This window comes from Rhagoletis pomonella, unplaced genomic scaffold (genome assembly GCF_013731165.1).
Source record: "Rhagoletis pomonella isolate Grant_MI unplaced genomic scaffold, Rhpom_1.0 Rhpom_scaffold_00013, whole genome shotgun sequence".
NCBI classification, from domain to species: Eukaryota; Metazoa; Arthropoda; class Insecta; order Diptera; family Tephritidae; genus Rhagoletis; species Rhagoletis pomonella.
The window spans coordinates 2,780,251-2,800,142 of NW_023458567.1; the positions used below are offsets into that span (position 1 = coordinate 2,780,251).

At 34.7% G+C, this 19,892-nt stretch overlaps 1 protein-coding gene across 6 annotated transcripts in view; it reads left to right on the forward strand.

Moving 5' to 3' along the window:
- LOC118748490 (pneumococcal serine-rich repeat protein-like) overlaps positions 1 to 19,892 on the forward strand; it is a 124,879-nt gene that overhangs the window by 7,585 nt on the left and 97,402 nt on the right. For 5 of the 6 annotated variants that reach the window (XM_036482965.1, XM_036482966.1, XM_036482970.1 and 2 more), the window contains exon 1: positions 14,544 to 15,664. In XM_036482965.1, the coding sequence (XP_036338858.1) occupies positions 14,568 to 15,664 (1,097 nt within the window). In that variant the 5' untranslated portion in view covers positions 14,544 to 14,567. Of the gene's footprint in view, positions 1 to 1,069; positions 1,136 to 14,543; positions 15,665 to 19,892 lie in introns of those variants that run through there. The other variant, XM_036482971.1, reaches the window with a different exon arrangement.

Here is a 19,892-nt window from a genome sequence, read left to right on the forward strand (position 1 = left end):
TTTGCGAAAATTTGCAGAAAAAATTTATGTACATATATTGACTGCAAAAAATGTACTGACGATTAATGTTATAAAAATTTACTGAAGTTTTTGGTGAGGCAACATAATGTTTACATACCACCAAACATCTTTTTTATCATAGGCTGCATATTTTTTTTAAACGAAATTTAGGGCATTTGCGTTCACTTCCTTTCACACCTTCCTGTCAAAATAAAACTAGGCGCCTCTTTATATCTCCTGCTGTTTACCATAGTCCTATTTATAGTGCACCACACTACTCCCTCTACATCTTCATACCAGTTCCTCGCGTGGTCATTTGCATATTTATTGAGCGGATATTGCCACACCACATCCTCATCCTGCGCATTAATTATACTCGAGAAAGCAATTACTTACACATCTGCAGAACGTTGTTGTCTTCGTCCTTTTACATTTTCATTCGTTCCTTGCGAATTTAATTTTCTCTTAATTTTTTCGTTTGAATGAGAGTTATACGGAAGTGTTGTTCTTTGCATACCAAGAGAGCAATATTTCGATAAAAAAAAATCACGCAATATCTTAAAGAGCATGACAGGGGGATCTGTACTAAAATAAATAAAGGTTACTCAAAAAAAACGAGGAGTATTTCATCTACCAGAAATATATGACTTATTTATTCAGTCTCGTTAGGCAACACTCTCTCTCTTTGCTTCCTTTGCGGTAATTCAAAAAAATTGCGACTGGAAGTTAGTAAAAAAGTCGCTGATGATGGCGACCGACCCTTGGGCTGTAGGCTAGCTCTGCCTTCCAGTTGCTGCTAACAACTCACCGGATATACTATTTTTAAGTTCTTTTGTTCGATATAAAAATTTGGCACTCACGAGTTTCTGCTTTATTTGGGAAAGTAATCATCAAGCCATTAACATATCTGCACAAATTGCTTCACAAGTAAATAACTTATCTACCATACACGGCTTTCTCAATTCAATCATACAATCTCAATAAATTTTTTTCGATCGTTTGTTTGCTTCAGTAACTAATTTGTTTTGCTATTTGAATATTTAAATTCTATTTTTTTTTTCGCTTGCAGATTAACTCAACAACAAGCTACAACAAAATCAGCAAATGATGATAATGTCAAACGCAGACTTTCAAGGTGAGTACGTAAATCGATATCTTGCACGCGTACTATTGCATACAAACACACTGTGTGCTTACTTATATTTGACATAGAGAAAATAAAAGATTTAACAGTAAAGAGCGGGTCAGACTTGGCAATATTTCCAACTTTTCCACACAATTCGCTGTCAAATTGAGAAAGAGAAATTTTATTTCCGTGTGTGCACAGCCAGAAAGACCTTTCTGTCACTTTTCGGAAATCGCTTTCAGAAATGAAAGCTGCAAGGTGTGACTCCAACTCAAAGCGCGTAAATCGATTTCGGAAATATATTTCAGCTTGCTCGTGCCGCACTAGCAATTTGCAATTCGCCTTTCGGAAAAAAAAAACCTCTCTCGAAAGACCTCTTTCGAAATAGATTGCATACGAAATACGTCTGACACGATCTTAACAGTAGCAATGTTATGTAATGCTATGGATATGACAATAGTTTAGATTTTCTGCGAGTAACATAATAAAGGGCCTAACTGTGTTGTGGGTGTGTTCTGTTGTCTCGACAGTTTAAAAATATTGGTGATGAGTGTCTACTACTATATACATTTCTGTGAAATTTTGAGCAAAAAATCGAAATATATTTCATCAGGAAGCGCTTCCTAAAAGTATGCCATGCCACAGTATTGCCTTTTTTCGTTTTTATTTTTTTTGCTACTTAGCAATTCTCAAGCGGCTTATGAAATAATATTTTGAAAGCTGGTCTTCTTAGACTCCTTCCTTAAAGTACTCTAGCCGATAATTTTTTAAGAACGTGTTCACTTGTTTCTAACTCTAAGTAATTTCTAAGTAAACTTGTCGGTTAGGTAATCCTTGGAGCCTGTAGAATTCACAAAGTATCTAAAAGTACTATGGGCTGTGTATACATATGTCTATGTTTGAAACTGCAGTGGCAATGGGTTTTCATTGACCTTAGTTCAACGAGAAAATGACTGGAAAAACCAGCCGCTACTATAAAATGTGTTGAGACCATCTTTACATCGTCCGAACGACTTGGTCGCCAGTAGACCGACACTCGCGTGCTTGGGACCCGAGAAAAACTCGAGAGCAGAGTTAAGTCAGTTCTGCCATTTATATTGCACAGCAGTGTGTTATCTTGCTCTGAAAATACGCTCTTATACATCTTGCTTTCAAAGTGAACTAGTAGCTTACGGAGGTAGAGCTATCTTATAGCATATATCCACCAACCTGCAGTTAAGAGCTCAGATAAGCTCCAAGATTTTAAACATGGGGTGATCGGCAAGATTTATTTCTAATTGGCTGAGCACAGATGCTTTCCGTGAGGGAATGGAATGCCACCTACGTCAAAAAAGCAGAAGCGTCTTCCTGGCACGTTAATTGGCGTCTTCGAGGGTACACCCACCGGGTTCGACCACCAGCTCATTACATTACTGTCGGGTTACATTACTGTCGGGTCCGAACCTATTAAAAGTGCTCACGTAAGTGGGCGGGGTCCGTTAAATGACACCTTTTTTACCACTCTTCTACTACTTTTACTGCTATTACTACTACTTTTCTATACCACATTGCAATATGCTTCTAGTCGCCATTGATTCGGGGCGGACAAGGGTTTTCTTGGTCGTCAAATGCTTAAAATTTGTGTATGAGTTTAAATTAACTTTGAAATCTAATTTTCTCGTTAAGCATAACTTGACGAACATTAACTCGCCAGTAAACTTTTAATGCCATTTTACGGCCATCAGGACAATAGTACTTTAATACTTTTTTTGAATTTCTTTTAATCATAATTTTAAATTCATAGGATTCTAATTAAAGCGACATGATTTCAAATACTTACACACACAAATGTTTATTTAATAATAATTGCCAAAGCCAACGCTTGCTTTCGCCATACGAAACGCACGTCTAGACCAACTCAATGCGCTGACCAATAAATAACTAAAATGAAATAACAAACTGCGGGGAAAAACTAAAATTTTGCCAAAAAAAATAAAAATAAAAATAAATGAAAGCCAAGTATTTGGCATTAAAAAATCACGCAATAGTGAAGGCGAAACATTTTCTGAGCGCTCACCTTGTGTCGCTAAAGAATATTTTTATTTATTTGTTTACTCAAAATCTGCTCAAACGTCATCAATTATGACGCTCTTTGGCCATTTTCCTGGCGCGTCAGAGCGTTAAGGGCAATTTCAATGACGACTCACATTCTTTAGATGTCCAACCATGCTTGGGACCACGAAAAATAAGAAAAAACCCCAGACAAAATCAATTTGCGCGATTAAATCTCTTATTTGCATTGTCAATATTTTGCATTGCAAAAATCCACCAATACCGAAAAAAAGTCATTTATTTGTTAGTTTCATATACATAAGCAGCTATGTATCTATCTACACTAGGCGGCAAATGAAAGTGTACACCTTGTTCTAATATAATATACACAATTATTTTCATGAACAATTTTTGTTTTATTATTTACTTATGAAAATACAGTTCATTCTAAAATATAAAGCATATAAATCAAAGTTTCACACTTTATATAACGTTCACAAAAATTCAAAAAGACTTCATCAAAATTTTCCTTTTTTTTATATAACAAGTGCAATTTACTAAACTAGCATTGATTTTTTGAAAGCTTGTTGCTAACGGTCTCCCGAATTTAATTTCATAAGAAATTCACGCTTATCATATATGTAATACTCCTATATTGGCAGTAACAGTTAGTACCGTCCAAAGACATTACAGTAAAAAAATACACTGCTGGCAAAAGTTATTGGCACAGCAAATTTTTCACAATATATGCAAAAAAATTTTTTCTAATATTTTTCCGCCAAATTTTTATAAAAATATGGTTCATTCTACAACTAAAAACTTAAAAATATAATTCCTAAACTTTGTGGAAAATTCAGCAAATTTTTAATCAGATTTTTTTGGAGTATGCAGATTTGTAGCCCATTCAATTTTATTATAATAAAATACAAGTTTTAAGCAGCTAGAAATGACCGTTAATTTTTGGAAATTTTTTTTCACACAGTCTGTTCCATACAAAATTTTTTTTTTTCGAAAATACTTTATGTGGAAAAAATGCATAACACTTTCAACATAAAAAAGTTCTCAAAAATCAATGCGATTTTTTACTAACTCCGAACTTGCAGTTTTTTTTACTAGAATTTAATGGATTGCGAAACTGCATACTCAAAAAAAATCTGATTAAAAAGTTGAAAATTCCCATGAAAATTTGCTGAATTTTCGCGAGTCTTGCACAAAGTTTAGGAATTATATTTTTATGTTTTTGTTCTAGAATGAACCATATTTTTATAAAAAATTGGCGGAAAATATTAGAAAAAGAATTTATGCTGCACTCCTTTTACGATAGTTTCGAACTATGCCTAAATTCTATAACTCCGAACCAGTCCTAAAATCGAAAAGAAAAAAGTATCATGATGATTCAATATTTTTGGATCTTTTCTGTGTGCGATTTTAAATTATTTTCAAAGAAATGTGTTTTCAATTTGAAATTAAATTTGTTTGAATGATTGTAAGAAATGTACGTTTACATACCTTTGGCTGTAGCTGAGTTTGCAGAGTCGCTTGCTGTTATTGGTAAGATTCCAGAAGGTCCCAAGATGTTAAAATGTTAGCACAAATTTTCGTTTTGTATTACCAAACTATGAAAAAGCATCTGTGAAGTGCACAATGAAATGCGCGAACGCCGCCAAACACATATCTATGTAAAGTAAACAAGCCACCCGCGGCATCCATTTTTCGATATTTCCAAACTAGTTCTAAATTCGACAGATAAGATCTAGTTCGTTCTGAATTCCTTTTTCTAAAGTTCACTTTAAATATAGATTTTTAATGGAAAAAGTGAAATAAGATAGTTTTTTTTTTAGTGCCACATTTCGCTGATTTTCGACTGGTGGGGATCTAGTTACTATCGGACTGGTTCGTTTTTGGCGATAAAGATCTAGTACGGAACTCGAAATTTGATTCACTAGTCCACGGTTTCCCTGCAGGGTATCTACATATGTATGCACATATGTAGTTTCTGAGAGCTGGCCGCCAATCCAGCGTTGATACTTACATTTGACATTTGCGACTATCAGCCATCAGAATATAAAAGGACGACATTTTGAAGGCCATTCAAAGTGTTTTGTTATTGTCGGCTGTGACTGTGCTGCTCCTTCCTATGCACCGACAAACGTCCATTGTTGTGTTGCGTTACGTTGTAGTACTTAGCTGCTGTTGCTATCACTCTGCGCTTAATCAGCCCACGCACTCAATGCCGCTTTGCATATTTTAGTTGATGACTAATATTTTTATTATTTTGTTTACAACTTTAGTTCTTTAGTTGAGCGATCGCATTTTTTTGTCGTACGCATATGAGTACATTTTGCTTGTAATTGTAATGGCATTTAATTGTCTGTTGGGCAATGAAAAAGGCTCCTGAGCAGCTCATGTTAGTGTGTATTCCCTATGATACCTTTGTGCATACATATATATGTACATAAATACATATGTACATACATATGAACATGAAAAGGCAATTTTTTGCGTTGCCTTAAGTGCGTATGTACATGCATATATGTATGTATTGCATATGTATTATATAGCAAAGAGTAAATAACAGTCCCCCAAATTGCTCCTTTTAATTAAATTCTTCAAAATAGCGGTAAAAAGGCACATCATGGGAGAATTTAAGGGCTTAAAATGTTAGACTAAAAAACTGCTGGATAATTTTATTATATCTGTGCATCTGAAGACAATCATTATGTGCTGAAAAAAAATTTTACTTAAAGATATAAGGAACATACACGGTTAATTACGGAATTTGTAATCAAACAGTGGAAACTTCAATCCACTGTAAAAAAAAAAAGTCGACGAGGCGAAACAAAATCCTTTTAGACCCACATGGATGGGCAATGTTTCGTTGTTGCCCCAAAAAACATCTTACAATTGGCCCAAAGTGAAGTAGAATGGCGTTTATAAATGCATACAATTATTTTTTTCCTCAAAAACCCAACGTATGCACAAACTCCGCTAAATAACGAATAGAATAATCTTTATTTAAATTAAAATGGGAAATTAAAAAAATTTATAATTTTTTTTCAAGCGATCGGAGTTTTTTTTGATTTATGATGTTATGCCTTTATTTTATTATAGGAATAGGCGCAAAGAAATAGTACCAAATATATTTGCGGTATATACCATGTGGCTATATACATACAATTGTAAATACATATGTATATATGCATCTAAAAATGTCTGCGGCAAGGAAAACAATTTTTCGCGCGCCGCATTTTTTTAAGCTTTTCGCATTTTCACACACGTCAGTTCGCACGCAGCCATTTTCGGGTACACAACGTGCTTCGGAGCATTTTCATAAAGATTTAATCTGAAAAAACTTGCTAAAAAATCGCGAAAAGTATTTCACTGAAAAAGTTTTGAAATATATCAATCTTTGGAAAAACATAATTTATCAAAAATAATTAAAAAAACGAAAATTCGTTGAATTGTAATTAACTAGAGATAAGCGAAAAATAACTCAATTCATGCAGAGCAAAATTATAATAATCAAAACGGCAAACACTGATTTTCTAAACGCCTCGTAAGCTTCGATAAATTGCGTTCATCGCCTCTTAAAATTGCTCTCACCCGCTTTCAATTATCAAAAAAAAAAAATGTTCACCAATAAAAAAAGTATCAATCATCAATCAGCGCTGAATAGGAAAAACTTCCAACAATTAAGCGCTAAAAGCACCCTCATAAAAATTTTCATGGCATTAAAACCATAAAAATTTCATTGGAAAATTGTCACCACATATCAGCCAGTCAGCCAGCCAGTCAGCCAGCATCCAATGTAAACTTAGATTAGTCAGCATTGTAGTTACATTCTTATGAAGTTGCGCTGCTGGAGCGGACCGAGAAAACACATTTTCCTTTGCCTTGCAACAAAAACAAAAAATTAATTTCTTTAACAAGAACAACAATAAGAAGAAGAGTAATTGCGTGCAACACAATGACGGGAGTGAATACGTATGTCTCTGTCTCTGCGCTGTGTGTGCGAGCATCTGTGAAAAAATTGGTAAAAGCATCTACGTAATAAATAAAACAAATGACAACATCGACAATGGCATAAAGTCTAAGTTTAAATGTGCGTTTTCAGTGAAACGCACAGTGGGTTGAAGCAGAGCAAATATACTTTATAAAATGTTCTCTTTTTTATATTATTGAGTTTTAGATAATATAATTGAATTTCCAAAAGAAATATGGTTTAAATTTAATTTTTAATTAATACGCTGTTTTATTTTATTTAATTTGTTTGGAAAACATAAAGATAATGCAAATAGATTTGAAACTTTTGCGTTGCGTTTTTAGCGCTGAGTACAATGAGTTGTTAATAGACAAAGTTCCGACCATATATTATTCTATTGTGATCCTATTTTTTAAGCGAAATCCTTCTTAATTTTCGAAGGCGAGAAATTATTTTTTTAAATTACTCAAATTTAATATTTTTTATTTTATAAGGTTTTCAAGTGCTATAGCTTCTGTTCTAAGTTCGCAGTTTAATTTTATATATTTTTGTTTTTGTTGATTTTTGATCTAATTTTTATTTATTTGTATTATTTTTTTTTTAATTTTTACATGTTATTTTATTTTATTTATTTTTATATGTTATTTTATATTATTTTTGTTTGCATAGTTTTTTGTACAAAGTTTCCTTGTTATTAGTCCTATCACACACACTGTGCCAACATTTTCAACACTACCTTTTATGTGTGTTGAAAATCATGCGGCGCACGCATACGACATTTTTATTATTTTTAGAAATTACACATGACTTTCTCGTCTACTTCTGTAAACTAACAACAACACAACAAAACGCATTTGAATTTTATTTATGTAGAATATACTAAATAAATACATATGTAGATTTTAAAATTCTTACGTTAGAAAATGGGATTATTCAACTTAGCGAGAATTCTTGGGCATAAATGGGCTATGGACGCGGTCAAAAACATAAAGTTTTGTTATAGAAAAATAAAAAAGTGCTGACGTGCAATCGTAAATGCGAATATTCACTCAAATCGATTCGCGTGAAATTTAAATGAGAGCTGCTAATTTTTGTATTTTAAAAATTTTTGTTTTGTATATAAACAATTTCAAATTTATTTCGAAAATAATTACTCAGCTTTCCGTTAAATTTTTCTATTTTATTGGAACTTCACTAGCCAAAAATTTATATAAATTTAGGATGCTAAGATACACATTTTGCATCAAAAACGCCATTTATTGCACCGAATAATAATCGATAGCTATGTAAGTATGTACATATTTTGCTTGCCACACTATAAATATTTACATACATCAAAATTTATTTGTTTACCCCAATCATATGCTTGACCCGTGCGAAAGATTAAAAATTCAAAATTCTTATAGACTATTCTCAAAATATGTACAAGGGTGGGTTGAAAAATTAACAGACTTGGCGCGGACACTAAAACTAATTTTTATTAAAATTGTCCATCAGCTGATTACTATTCAACCTGTTTAAAACTTTTCTTGAAATATTTAATAAATGACAAGTCTTTGAATAATAAAATTATATCCACTTTAGAACTTTATGTTTTCAAACAACCAAAATTTCATGGGGAATTTCTAAATCACCAAAAACGTATGTTTAGGTTTTAGAAAACCGTAAAATTATATCTGTTATAAATTAGTAAAAGTTTATTTCAAGTTTTTTGATTACCAACGAAATGTTTTTCCAGTCTTTTAATTGACAAAAACTTTTGTTCAGTTTTTAAAATACCGTAGATTTTTTTTTTTAGTTTTCAAATAAGCAAACATTTCCGTCCAACTTTTAAATTACCGGTTTTCGAATCAACAAGAGTTTTTGTTCAGTTTTAAAACTATAAAATTTTATGTCGAGATTTCGAATTACCACAATTTTTTGACCAGTTTTTTCTAGTTTATAAATACATTTTTTTTTATATCCAACTTTAAATTACCAAAAAATTTTTTGTCCAAACATTCAATTATAAGAAGTTTATGTCCAATTTTTCAACTAGCAAAATTGTATTTGCAGGCCATAAATTAAGAAAAATGTATGTCAAGGTTTTGAGCTGCCAAAAATTTTTGTACAGTTTTTAAGTTCTCATAATTTTTCAAAAATATAAATTAAATAAATTTTCCACTCATGTCGGCAACCCATCTGTCCACCCTATTAAATATTTATTTACATGGTAAAATACAATTTTCTAACAACCGGCCAGCAGCGCTTTATTTGTTTTTATAACAAATTTTGAATGCTATTTAAAGCCAATAATCTAGCGAATATTTCCTCATAAAACAAAAAATAAATTAAATTTAGGGCTTTCCTGCACCAAAAGCAGCTATTCTGAGCTGCAAAATAAACAAATGTTCACTCACGCTGATAACCGCAAGTCGCATATCGATAATTGATTGTATTTTATTAAAATTATGCCATACTAATAATACTGCTAAGTACTTACGTCAATATTTGTTCTACATATAATTTCACGTGATAATTATTTGCTGTAAAAAAATATGGTATGTTTGTATGTTTGCATATCAGATTATTTTAACCAGGCAAGAGCATTTTTTTTTTAAATTATTTGTACTTATTCAAATATACTAAGCATTCTTTTTGATGGCGTACGAATAGCTTCGAGTGGTTGAGCGAATTCTGCGCCCCACTCAGATACCGATACCTTGCGATGAAATTAAAATTTTTTTAGAAACTTTTATCGGGGGAGAATAAAAATATTTGTGATATCATTACTTTTTGCTTATACTGTATGGCATATATAACATTCGCTTTGATATGAAATCTACATTTATTTTGATTTTGTTTTTGCCTCGTTACAACCATTTATGCTACATACATACATAGGTACGTAGATAAACCTAGGTAAATTTTTTGGTTTACATTGAACACCTGCATTTTTATTTATCGGGCGCTTGATTTTTTACCCAATCATCTCAGCCAATATGGATAACAAGTTAGCATTTATCAAAGGCCTTTGGACTTCTACGGGTTTTCACGTAATGCGATAGCGCAAGTGTGCGTTTCGAACATTTTTTTTTTTTTATATAATTTAACATACAAAATTTTTTATATTTCAATTCGTCGGCTATGATTTGTTTTAGAAGTTTGTCAGCACTTTAAAATCCACCTTTAAATCCATAAAATTGAAAATAAAAACATGAAACTGTTAAAAATTGTTGTTGTTTGGGATAGAAAATGAGAATTTGTGAGTGAGTTTGTGACATAAATTTTAAAATGCTTGCAAACGTCAAAAATGCTAAAAGTGCCTCTAAGCGGTTCTGGCTTTCTATATTTTTTTATCATGTTACAATCAATAAATTTTTGTTAAGGTTTTGAAGCAAAAATAGTAAGTAGATCTTTTCCGAAAACCACTTAAACTATATTTGTGCCATTGCCACTCCAATAAGGCATAATAAGTATAAATGAGTTGCTGATAAGTAGAATATCAGTTTGGAAATTTTCACAGGGATCAGACTAATCAAAATTTTGGGGGCCATAAACTAAAAAAATAACATTTCAATATCCGGCATCATATAAAGCGATTAACCTTTGAAAGCACCGATAATCAGTTGATTACTTTATGGGTAAATAAAAACATATTGTGCTCATTGAACTCATTAATCGAAGCGAACGAATGACGGAGGCGCCCAAAATGACTCACTCCGATTCCGATAGCTGGTAAAAACACCTGTGACAGATGGCAGAGATAGTTTGTTTTCTGACTGATATAGAAATTATTTTGAATAAAATTTCAAGTCGACTCAATCAGAACTCAGACTGTGTTTGTTGTGATTCATTTACTTGGACTAGCATTTCTGATAAAAATGTTATTCGCGATTTTCAAGGCGGTGTTTCTAAAGTACAGCCTGTGGCTGCGAAATGAATCTTCATTCAGTGTCATATTCAGACAGTAGGCTCCTGATCTATGTCGCCTGGCGCGCATCATAACTTTTCCTTTCAACCCTCAGAAAAAACTCTTTTCGAACTGTCAATAACAAACTTTTTGTTGATATTTCTCATTGCTTCTTTGACTTTCATATCGCTCAAAAGGTTCATGAATGCATACTTACATACATACTAGCCATACGATATACAAATAAAGCGATAACAGCTGATAATTGCCATTTAAAATGCTTTAAAAAAAGTAAGAAACAATAACATGAAATTATACAGTTTTTGTTTTTTTATCGCCGCTAAGCTTTTTGCCATATCATCTTATAAAACAATAGTTACGTAATTCATTGACAACTACAACCAAACCGCAAAGGTTCTACCAAGCTTATATATGCCCGCTTTGAAGAAAAATAAGGACCAAAGTATTAGTTCACACTCTAATTTTATAGTTTTGTATATTTTCGTCCATATAAATTTCTTTTATATAGAAGAAATTGCCTAGCACCGTCAGCAAAAAAATTATAAAAAAGCAACGAGATTTTCTAGCGTCTTGAAATTCAATGAGCAATAAAACTGCGTACCTAAACTTTTTCTAAGAATACAATTTTTGGGTGTAATTGTTAAAGTTTGTTGAATTTTCGTAATTTTTGTACGAAGTTTGAAATGTGGATTTATGTGTGCGCTGTTAAGGTAAAGTGTTAAACTAAAAAAAAAAAAAATATAAACATTAAATAAACTAAATAAAAATAGCCAAAACTTGTAAAAATGTCACTTAACTTAATCAGGTGACCACAAGTGTATGTACTTCTACCCAGTTTTACGACACCATTTAAGTGAAAAATCTTTATTATTACAACGATTTTTTTAAATGGAGTTACTAGCTATTTCAAAACATGAAATTGAAAATATTTATATATCAACAATAATAATAACAAACATAATTAATGAAATTTTAATTTTCAAGTCCAAATTAAATTTTTAAGTTAAAATTGAATTTAATTAAATTTGCAATGTCGGCGTTGAAGAAAATTGTTTCGAGTTGTTAAACGAAATAACACTTTTTATACAAATAAATATTAAAAAGGAATATAACCATATGTGTTTGAAAATATTTTTTAGTAGGGCCGCCATCTAAACAAATTAGAAATGTGTAGAGTTACCACCTATTTAAAAATCAATTGTTTAGCTTATACAACCACCGTATGGGTATTCGGGAAAATATTGATTAAGAATTTTTTTTTTGTTTTAGAGCTGCCAAAGTCAAAACAACTAATTTTAAAGTACAAAAAATTAAAAAAAAAGTATCGAATTTTTGAAACACTTTCATGAAATTATTTTTTGGCAGCGTTGCCATTTATAAATAATTTAGTTATTATTATCAGCAGCAAAGTGGCTATGAGCGCTGGACATTGACGGGATTAGTAATGAAATTTAAAGAGATTATAAATTTCTAACCTCCCATCTAACCTTTGGAAATTACAAAAAAATTATTAATTTTATAAACAAATACAAAATTTGGTAAGTAAATATTATTTTTGTAGAGCTGCCACCTAAACATTGTTCAATAGAAAATTGTGTGCGCTGGATAGTAGCTGATGTAATTGAATTTTAATTAAGATATTGCTAACCTCCCTTTCTGTGGTTTCTTTAAATTCCAACAGAAAAGCTATAATTTTAATTGTGACGAACAACGGATATCATTAGTGTTAAATACAACTGCATCATAATTATATAATTAACTGCTCACTGTTAATTATAGATTTTATAATTATACAAAATATCACTTTATTGCTCAACTACAACGCGCGCTTGGAAAAATAAGACTTACAAATATTAATTTCATACGCCCTGTCAACCAAGATTTACGAATCGGTAGCGCTTCTTGGTCCGCCCCACAGACAGCGGAAATTATTTTTAACAGCATTTGTCTTAATATCTCCACAACAAATCAACCGCCGCACCACTGCCTATCCCGCTACCCTCCAGCCAGCGCCAGCAATCGACAAGCGCCGATGCGTCGCGCAAACGCGTCAAACGCCGGTCAGTGGCGTGCCGCCCGTCGCTCGAACCTTTGTGTTAGCAACGCTTGGGCTTCAGTTCGAAATCGGCGCATGACAGCAACGGAACAACGGTGAATGCTAATACGTGCGAGTACGAGTGCTGTTGTTTGGGTTGTGGTAGTGGTAGTGGTAGAAACAAAACATATGCGGTTAGTGGCGTGACGATTTTACTCACTGTTTCTTGTTGTTTGAGGTTTGTTGTGCGAGCGCAATGTGTTTGAGGCGGTGAAAAGTTGTTGAAGAGACGGAAAATCAGTGTTTCTGTCCGATTGGCATCTGAAAAATGTCATTGTTGGCATGAAATGAGCTGTTGAATAGTAATTTAGTCTCGTGAAAATGTGAAATAAAACATTTTTTTAGTAAAGTAAATATGCAAAGTAAATTTGTGGATATGTGAAATATGACATCACTGTGGCGTTGCGGTGTTGAGAATAGACGCGAACGAGCGTGAAGAAAGTTTTTGACGACTACAAAAGGCATTGGGAATTATTTTGTTTACTGTTGCTTGGCATTTGTTGTTTTTGTGCGCGATTATTTTTTTATTATAACCTGTTTCCAGATGGTGTTAGCAGTCAGCTGACAAGGCGCCAACCAAAAATAAAAGTGAAATATTTAGAATAAAATCGATTAGCAAAACAAAGCTAAGAAAAGCTGGAAATTTATAAACAAAAAAAAATATTTTCTTGAGTTAAAAAAAAGTGACTACAAAAGTTTGAATAGTGATTAACACACAAACAACAACAACTAGCGCACATATGGACTGCAGCCATAACAGAGCAGCGCCAGATGTCAGTTGACATATTGAGCGCGCTGCGGCGGACGTGTGTGAATTGAGCAGCGCGCGCATTAGCCAACAAATACTGTAAGGCGTCGTGAAAGCGTGAGCGCGTCAGACTAAACGCTTGCCCGTGCCCGAGTGAATGTGTAAAAAAAAACACACACCGCTGTATGCCTTAGAATCGGCGCGGCTGATCGATGAGCGGCTGTGTAGTGTGCGCGTGTACGACATAATTAATTAGCGTGACGCAACAACAAAATAAAGTAAAAAATTATAAAAAAAAAACTATAGAAAACAATAATTTAAGCCCTGATAAAAATAAGAATAATTAATAAACTAAAACAATATACAACAAAAAAATTTGAAAATAAATTTAAAGTCAAAAGAATTCAACTAAAAAAGAACTAGGAAGTTAAAAAATGAATAATATAAAGAACCAAAAGATTATAAAAAAAAACTTAAGAAATGAAACAAAAAAGTATTATAACAAAATTTTAAAACTTAAAGCTTTAGTACAACCAAAAATGTATTCCTTAAATAAATAACTACAAATGACACCTAAAGATACATATCTTACTAAAACATAAGCTTCATAAAACGCAACAAACCAAGCTGACCGTTGGAGTGACATTATAAACGCATAAATTATAGCCAGCAATGAGCCTAATTCAGTTGCCCGTAGCGACTCTGACAAATGACAATTTGGAGGCGCAAGAAACAGCGTACAATTGCGACATGCCTGGTAGTTGCGAAAACGCCTCACCAAACATGGCTGCCAACGGCGTTAGCGCTGCGCTATCAGCGCCATCGCCATCGCCATCCCCAACCGCTGTCGCGCTGTGCCGCAACAACTCTGATTCGCATATCGCGCGGCTAAACGTACAAAAAAATCAATCAAATCTCTACTTCATCAAGTCGTACAGCTTTATAGACCGGTCCTTGACAAATCATTCGCGACCACGAAAGTCAAAAAGCGCATCACCTAATCCCACCAGCTTAAGGCAAATTGAGGCGCTGCTACTCGACGACACGCAGTCACATGAAAATGCAAAATCAGGAGCGCAACAGAAAGCAAAAGCGAAAATGAAAAAATCTAAATCGCCGCCACCAAACGATTCGGATGAGAATTTACGTGCCCTGCTGCGCCACCCCGCCGCGCTTGGGCAGGAGAGTAAGAACGCAGATAAGGAGACCTTAATACGCCGCGACACGCACTTGCGTCCAAAATCGATGCCCGCACCATCAGAAGCCCACAGCCAAACGCAAACAGACCCGGTGGCGCCACCGCCGCCAAATAAATCAAAAAAATCCACGTCTAATTTATTTAAGCGTGATTCCTTCTTACGTCATAGCCTGCAATCGATACGTCGCAGTTTTACCGCGCACAAGAAATTCGCCGGCTTCGGGCAAAATGCTACAACGTCTAATGTGTGTACGAATTCCACAACGTCTGCGTGTTCGAAGGCGTCGAAAATATCTTCAGCGTCATCGTCATCCTCCTCGTCATCGAAGTCTTCTGCGTCCTCATCGACCACTTCGACAGCGTCGGCATCGGCGTCAGCAGGTGCAGATGCGGCAGACAACCTGAGGCATTCAAGCAAAAAGTGCCGTAAAAGTGAAAAGCCTGACATCACTATTATGTTGAACGATAAGGCTGCGCCGCGCGTGGAGGAGGCAGTTGAAGATTGCGGCTGCGGCAATCACAGTTTTGTGGCGAATGCGACGGGGAACGCCGACGTGTCTTTGTGTAAAAGGTAAGCTTACCGTTTGCTTAAGTGAGCGTTTTCTAAGGATTATGCGAATTCAATAGGCAGCAGCGAAGGGTGTGTATATGTGTGTGTGTGAAAGGCTGCTGGGCACAAGGTCAAGTAGTTTGGCATTCAATAAGGTTGTGTAAATCTAAGCTTAGGTGGCATTAAAAGCCCTATTGATGTGTTCTTACAATATTTCTATGAGTTTGTTGGTGACTGCGGAAAGAAGTGTGCGTCGAAAGATTTCAAGTGGGTATTAGCACAACTGACGGCTTTTTGTTAGATTAAAATGCGTATAAAATTGCAGCTGAAATAAAATAAATGTTTACCCATATGTGTCGGTAGAAGTTTTTCTGGCCTAAGAATTCAAGGTCAAAGAGGCTACACAGCACCAAACTGTTTTGAATAGATCAATCCCACTTCGTGAGTTTTTTAGATTCTGGTCTTTCCTTTACTTTCAATGTATTACTTTTTGCGTTTTGAATCAGTTGTACCTACCGCGGAAAACGCTCTTTAAGTTGTATCAGGTCGTTTCTAGTAGAACTTATCTACACTCTAAAAACTGCCTGTAAAACTACTACTGAAAACTGTTTATTTTTCAACGAGAATCTGTGCAAAGTTGTTTAAAATATACACATAAATACATACATGAAATATTTAAAATTACAAAATATATTTTTTACAAATAATAAATATCAAGTGCTCTTGTTTACTCAATTTTAAACACTTTGTGTGTAATTTTTCTCTATGTGACAAATTTGGTATGTAAAAGTAAACAGACAGTGTGTAAATTTGCATTCATTAAGAGAAGGAACTGCTTTCCTATCTTAATATGCGCAAATTTAAACAAAAAGTTTTTAGAGTGTAGAAATTGGGTGCTGTTTGAGGCTTCAGAGCTTTTTTTGAGGCTTTTTTATATAAGCATTTCTATATTAACTTGGTACTGGGAATATTACTTATGCCTTCCGACCGCTTGAACCGGACTTTGACAAACAAATGTGCCTGTTTGCAGGACTTTTGCTGCTGTATACCAATAGTCGGACTTTTTTTTTGGCTCCCAAGCAGTGCTGGACTTGAATTTGAGCTAAAGTTTATTCCCTCTGAAAACTGTCTTTCGAACACTAGGATTTCGCCTCCGCCTACCCACCGGACATAATCTATTGTCTTCCACATCCGAGAACTACTGCAGAAACTGTTGCAATGCCTCTGCAGTGGTTTTATTTATTCCCTCAGTATTGGTACTCGAGATACAGGGGATGTGTGTGGGAAACAATCAAACTGTACGACAACATTTTGGGCCTTTTCTCTAAGGCTTCGATGAGGGGGACCCGACAGTCAAAGGAAGAGGCATTTTGATATGAGTAAAAGCTTCGATTCGGCCAAGTAGAGGATGGATAGCTTACTGGCTTAACTCATATTGTTTATTGACAATTCCGTTCACTTGGTCTTCTATAATAAGTGACGTTTTGCATTTGATTCTAACTCTCTCCTTGTGTCCTAAGAAAACAGCAATGATAATGAATTAGTTAGTGTTCGACCGAAGGTTCGCCCCGACTTCGGTATTCCGCCTATTCGGCTGATTTTTTATCTTCAGCTTCGGTGCCGAACAATTAGGCAATTCCATGGTGTTGTGTTTGTCGTGAAGTTACATTATTTTACCACAGTTGTTAAAATTTTGTTGTTGTTTCGCATCTCTCTATATAACACTGTGGAAAAATTAATGTAATAATAAAAATAATTTGTTACAAAATAAAAAATCACAGACTTATTATTTTTGAAACGTAAAATTTAATTTTAATGTTCGGCTTCGGCTTCGGCTTCGGTGTTCGACCGACAGTCGAATAATACCTAATATTCGGCTTCAGCTTCGGCTTCGGCCACAATTCCAGCTTCGGTCAGACACTAGAATTAGTCTAGCTGTACTAGAGCTTTTAGTCAGGTCTCCTTTGAAGTCCCTTCTCGAGATAATAACTTTCTTACTTCTTCTGCAATTATTTAACTTGAATTACTATCTTTTGTTTTATCAGACCTTTCTCTACCTCATCAAATAATAATGTTCTTCAGCTGCGTGCTCTTACAAATTATTACAATTCAAGAGCAACCAAACACTTCGCATCCACTTTTACTTCACTAACCTTCCAAATAGTGCCCATCTCAGGTACTCGTGAACTTTTCACCTTTAAATTGTAAATTGCTTCAAAGCCAACGGAAGGATACACACATGTTGTTGTACGTTCATTAATTCCAGCAATGCCACAGACTTGTAGTTGGCAACTTTTCAAGTGAGACGCCCCCATTGGGCATTTAAAAGTAAAATATAAAACATTTGACTGCAAGCATATGAAAAATGGTAGGCATACAGTTGTCTGCTGCTGGCCGTTGGCCAACGTACGTCCAGTGTATGTGCGTGTGTGTGTGTGTGTGTGGTAGCGCAACGGAAACAGGATGTGCTCGCCTGGTTGGCTGGCGAACCAAGTGCCAAAGGATTGAAAAAAAAATATATATATATTGCGCTATTAGGTGCAAACTGCGAACTGCAGTGTAGGCAGACACTGTTGAGGCGAGCGTGGTCGGTGTGTTGCACAAGATGGCGGAATGCAAACAAATCGCCAACTTGCCGCAGGAAGTTGCAATGTTGTATGTGTTGTAATCTGGCTGGCGTGTGTGGAATTGCATGTGCGCTTCCTTTGCGGACTGCCTGCATTGCTAATTGCAGATTTCTTAACTGCGGGCTATCGAAGGTTTTTTCTTTTTATTTCTATAATTTTTTGTTTATTTTTTCCTTTCATTTCAGTTACTTTATGTATTTTTTTTCTTTTTATTGCTTGCATAATTGACTTGGAAAAAGCCGTTTGCCTTCCACTTTGGTTTGTTTAGAATCGAAAAGTTTATATCCTCAGCTAATAAGTTTTTTCTTTTCATTTTTCGGTGTGTGACTCTTACTCACAGTTACGGTGGTCTCCAGTATTAGGCTATTCCTCATTGCCGCAGTATTCAGAGATCGCTGTCGTCGCGCCTAAACCTTTTGGAAATTGATAGCTCCAGGCGCAAGGAAGCTATTGCCGGTCCCTTATGCTCCATTCCGGTCTATATGAAGACTCTTGCATTGTAGGGTATTGAAAATTGATGGGGGTTTCCAATGCAGGCAACTCAACCGAAATGAAGCGGCAGTATCTTTTTTTGCAAGCATTCTTGGTCCACTTCTTGATATTCTCTGTGCGCGTGCTTTCCAGATGAGATATTATGCATGCATACATACATACATACATATGAACATCTTAATCTCCTTCTTTTATTTCAATATCGATCTACTAAGCTAACGCAAATCTCAAATGTTTTTCACATCACCAGTCATAGCAATAACTCTCGCGTTGATCTATTTAGTTTGCATCGGAACTCTTTTAAATCGTTTCTAATAAAATTGCTTTTCCCTTTCATAAGACACGTACGTACGTACACAATCCAACAACCAATTCTCCGCACGTTTTACCTTCATTTCGTCAATAGCTCAAACTTTTCTCACGCCAATGGCACAGAACACATAACAAAAATAAAAATCAAAAAACTAAATAGCACAAAGAGCACGAAAAAGTGATACACTGAAGAAATTTGCATTTATTATTGTTTTTGTTTTTTTTTTCTAAGTAATTTGCACGCTACGAGTAACGAATGAATTATTGAGCAGCATTTACTCGTACGATGATTGTGCGACGACGGGCGAACTGCAATGCGATGCCTCCCCCCTAGTCGTAGGGAAGCTAGTGTCTTCAACCTAACTTTGCTGCTGCAGAAGCTCCTTCGCAAATACACTGCTTTTGTAGTAGTAAATAGTTTGCATAAATCACTTGAAAGAATAAATAAATAAACTAAATATTTACTCAAAAAGTAAGACGAACACAAAATTGACGCAATATCACGATTGCATTAGTGTTGTAAAATATCACTTCATTTGCCATTTGCTTGCAGTGTTGCGTAGTATTCAGTGGCAGCTAACAGCGCGTGTGGATGCTGAAATTTTTCATATGCACTTACAATGACATGTCACATAGGTCAAAAGCGTGTTAAAATTGGAATTTTTACAGTTAAACTGAGTATTTGCATCTGTGCATTGCAAAGTGCTCGATGTTATCTGGGTCATGTGGCAATTGCTAAGAATATCGGCAAATTGTAGGCTAAATTTGAAGAGGTGTTGAAGAGTGAAGGCAAGTGGGCGCGGTAGAGTAGCGGGGGG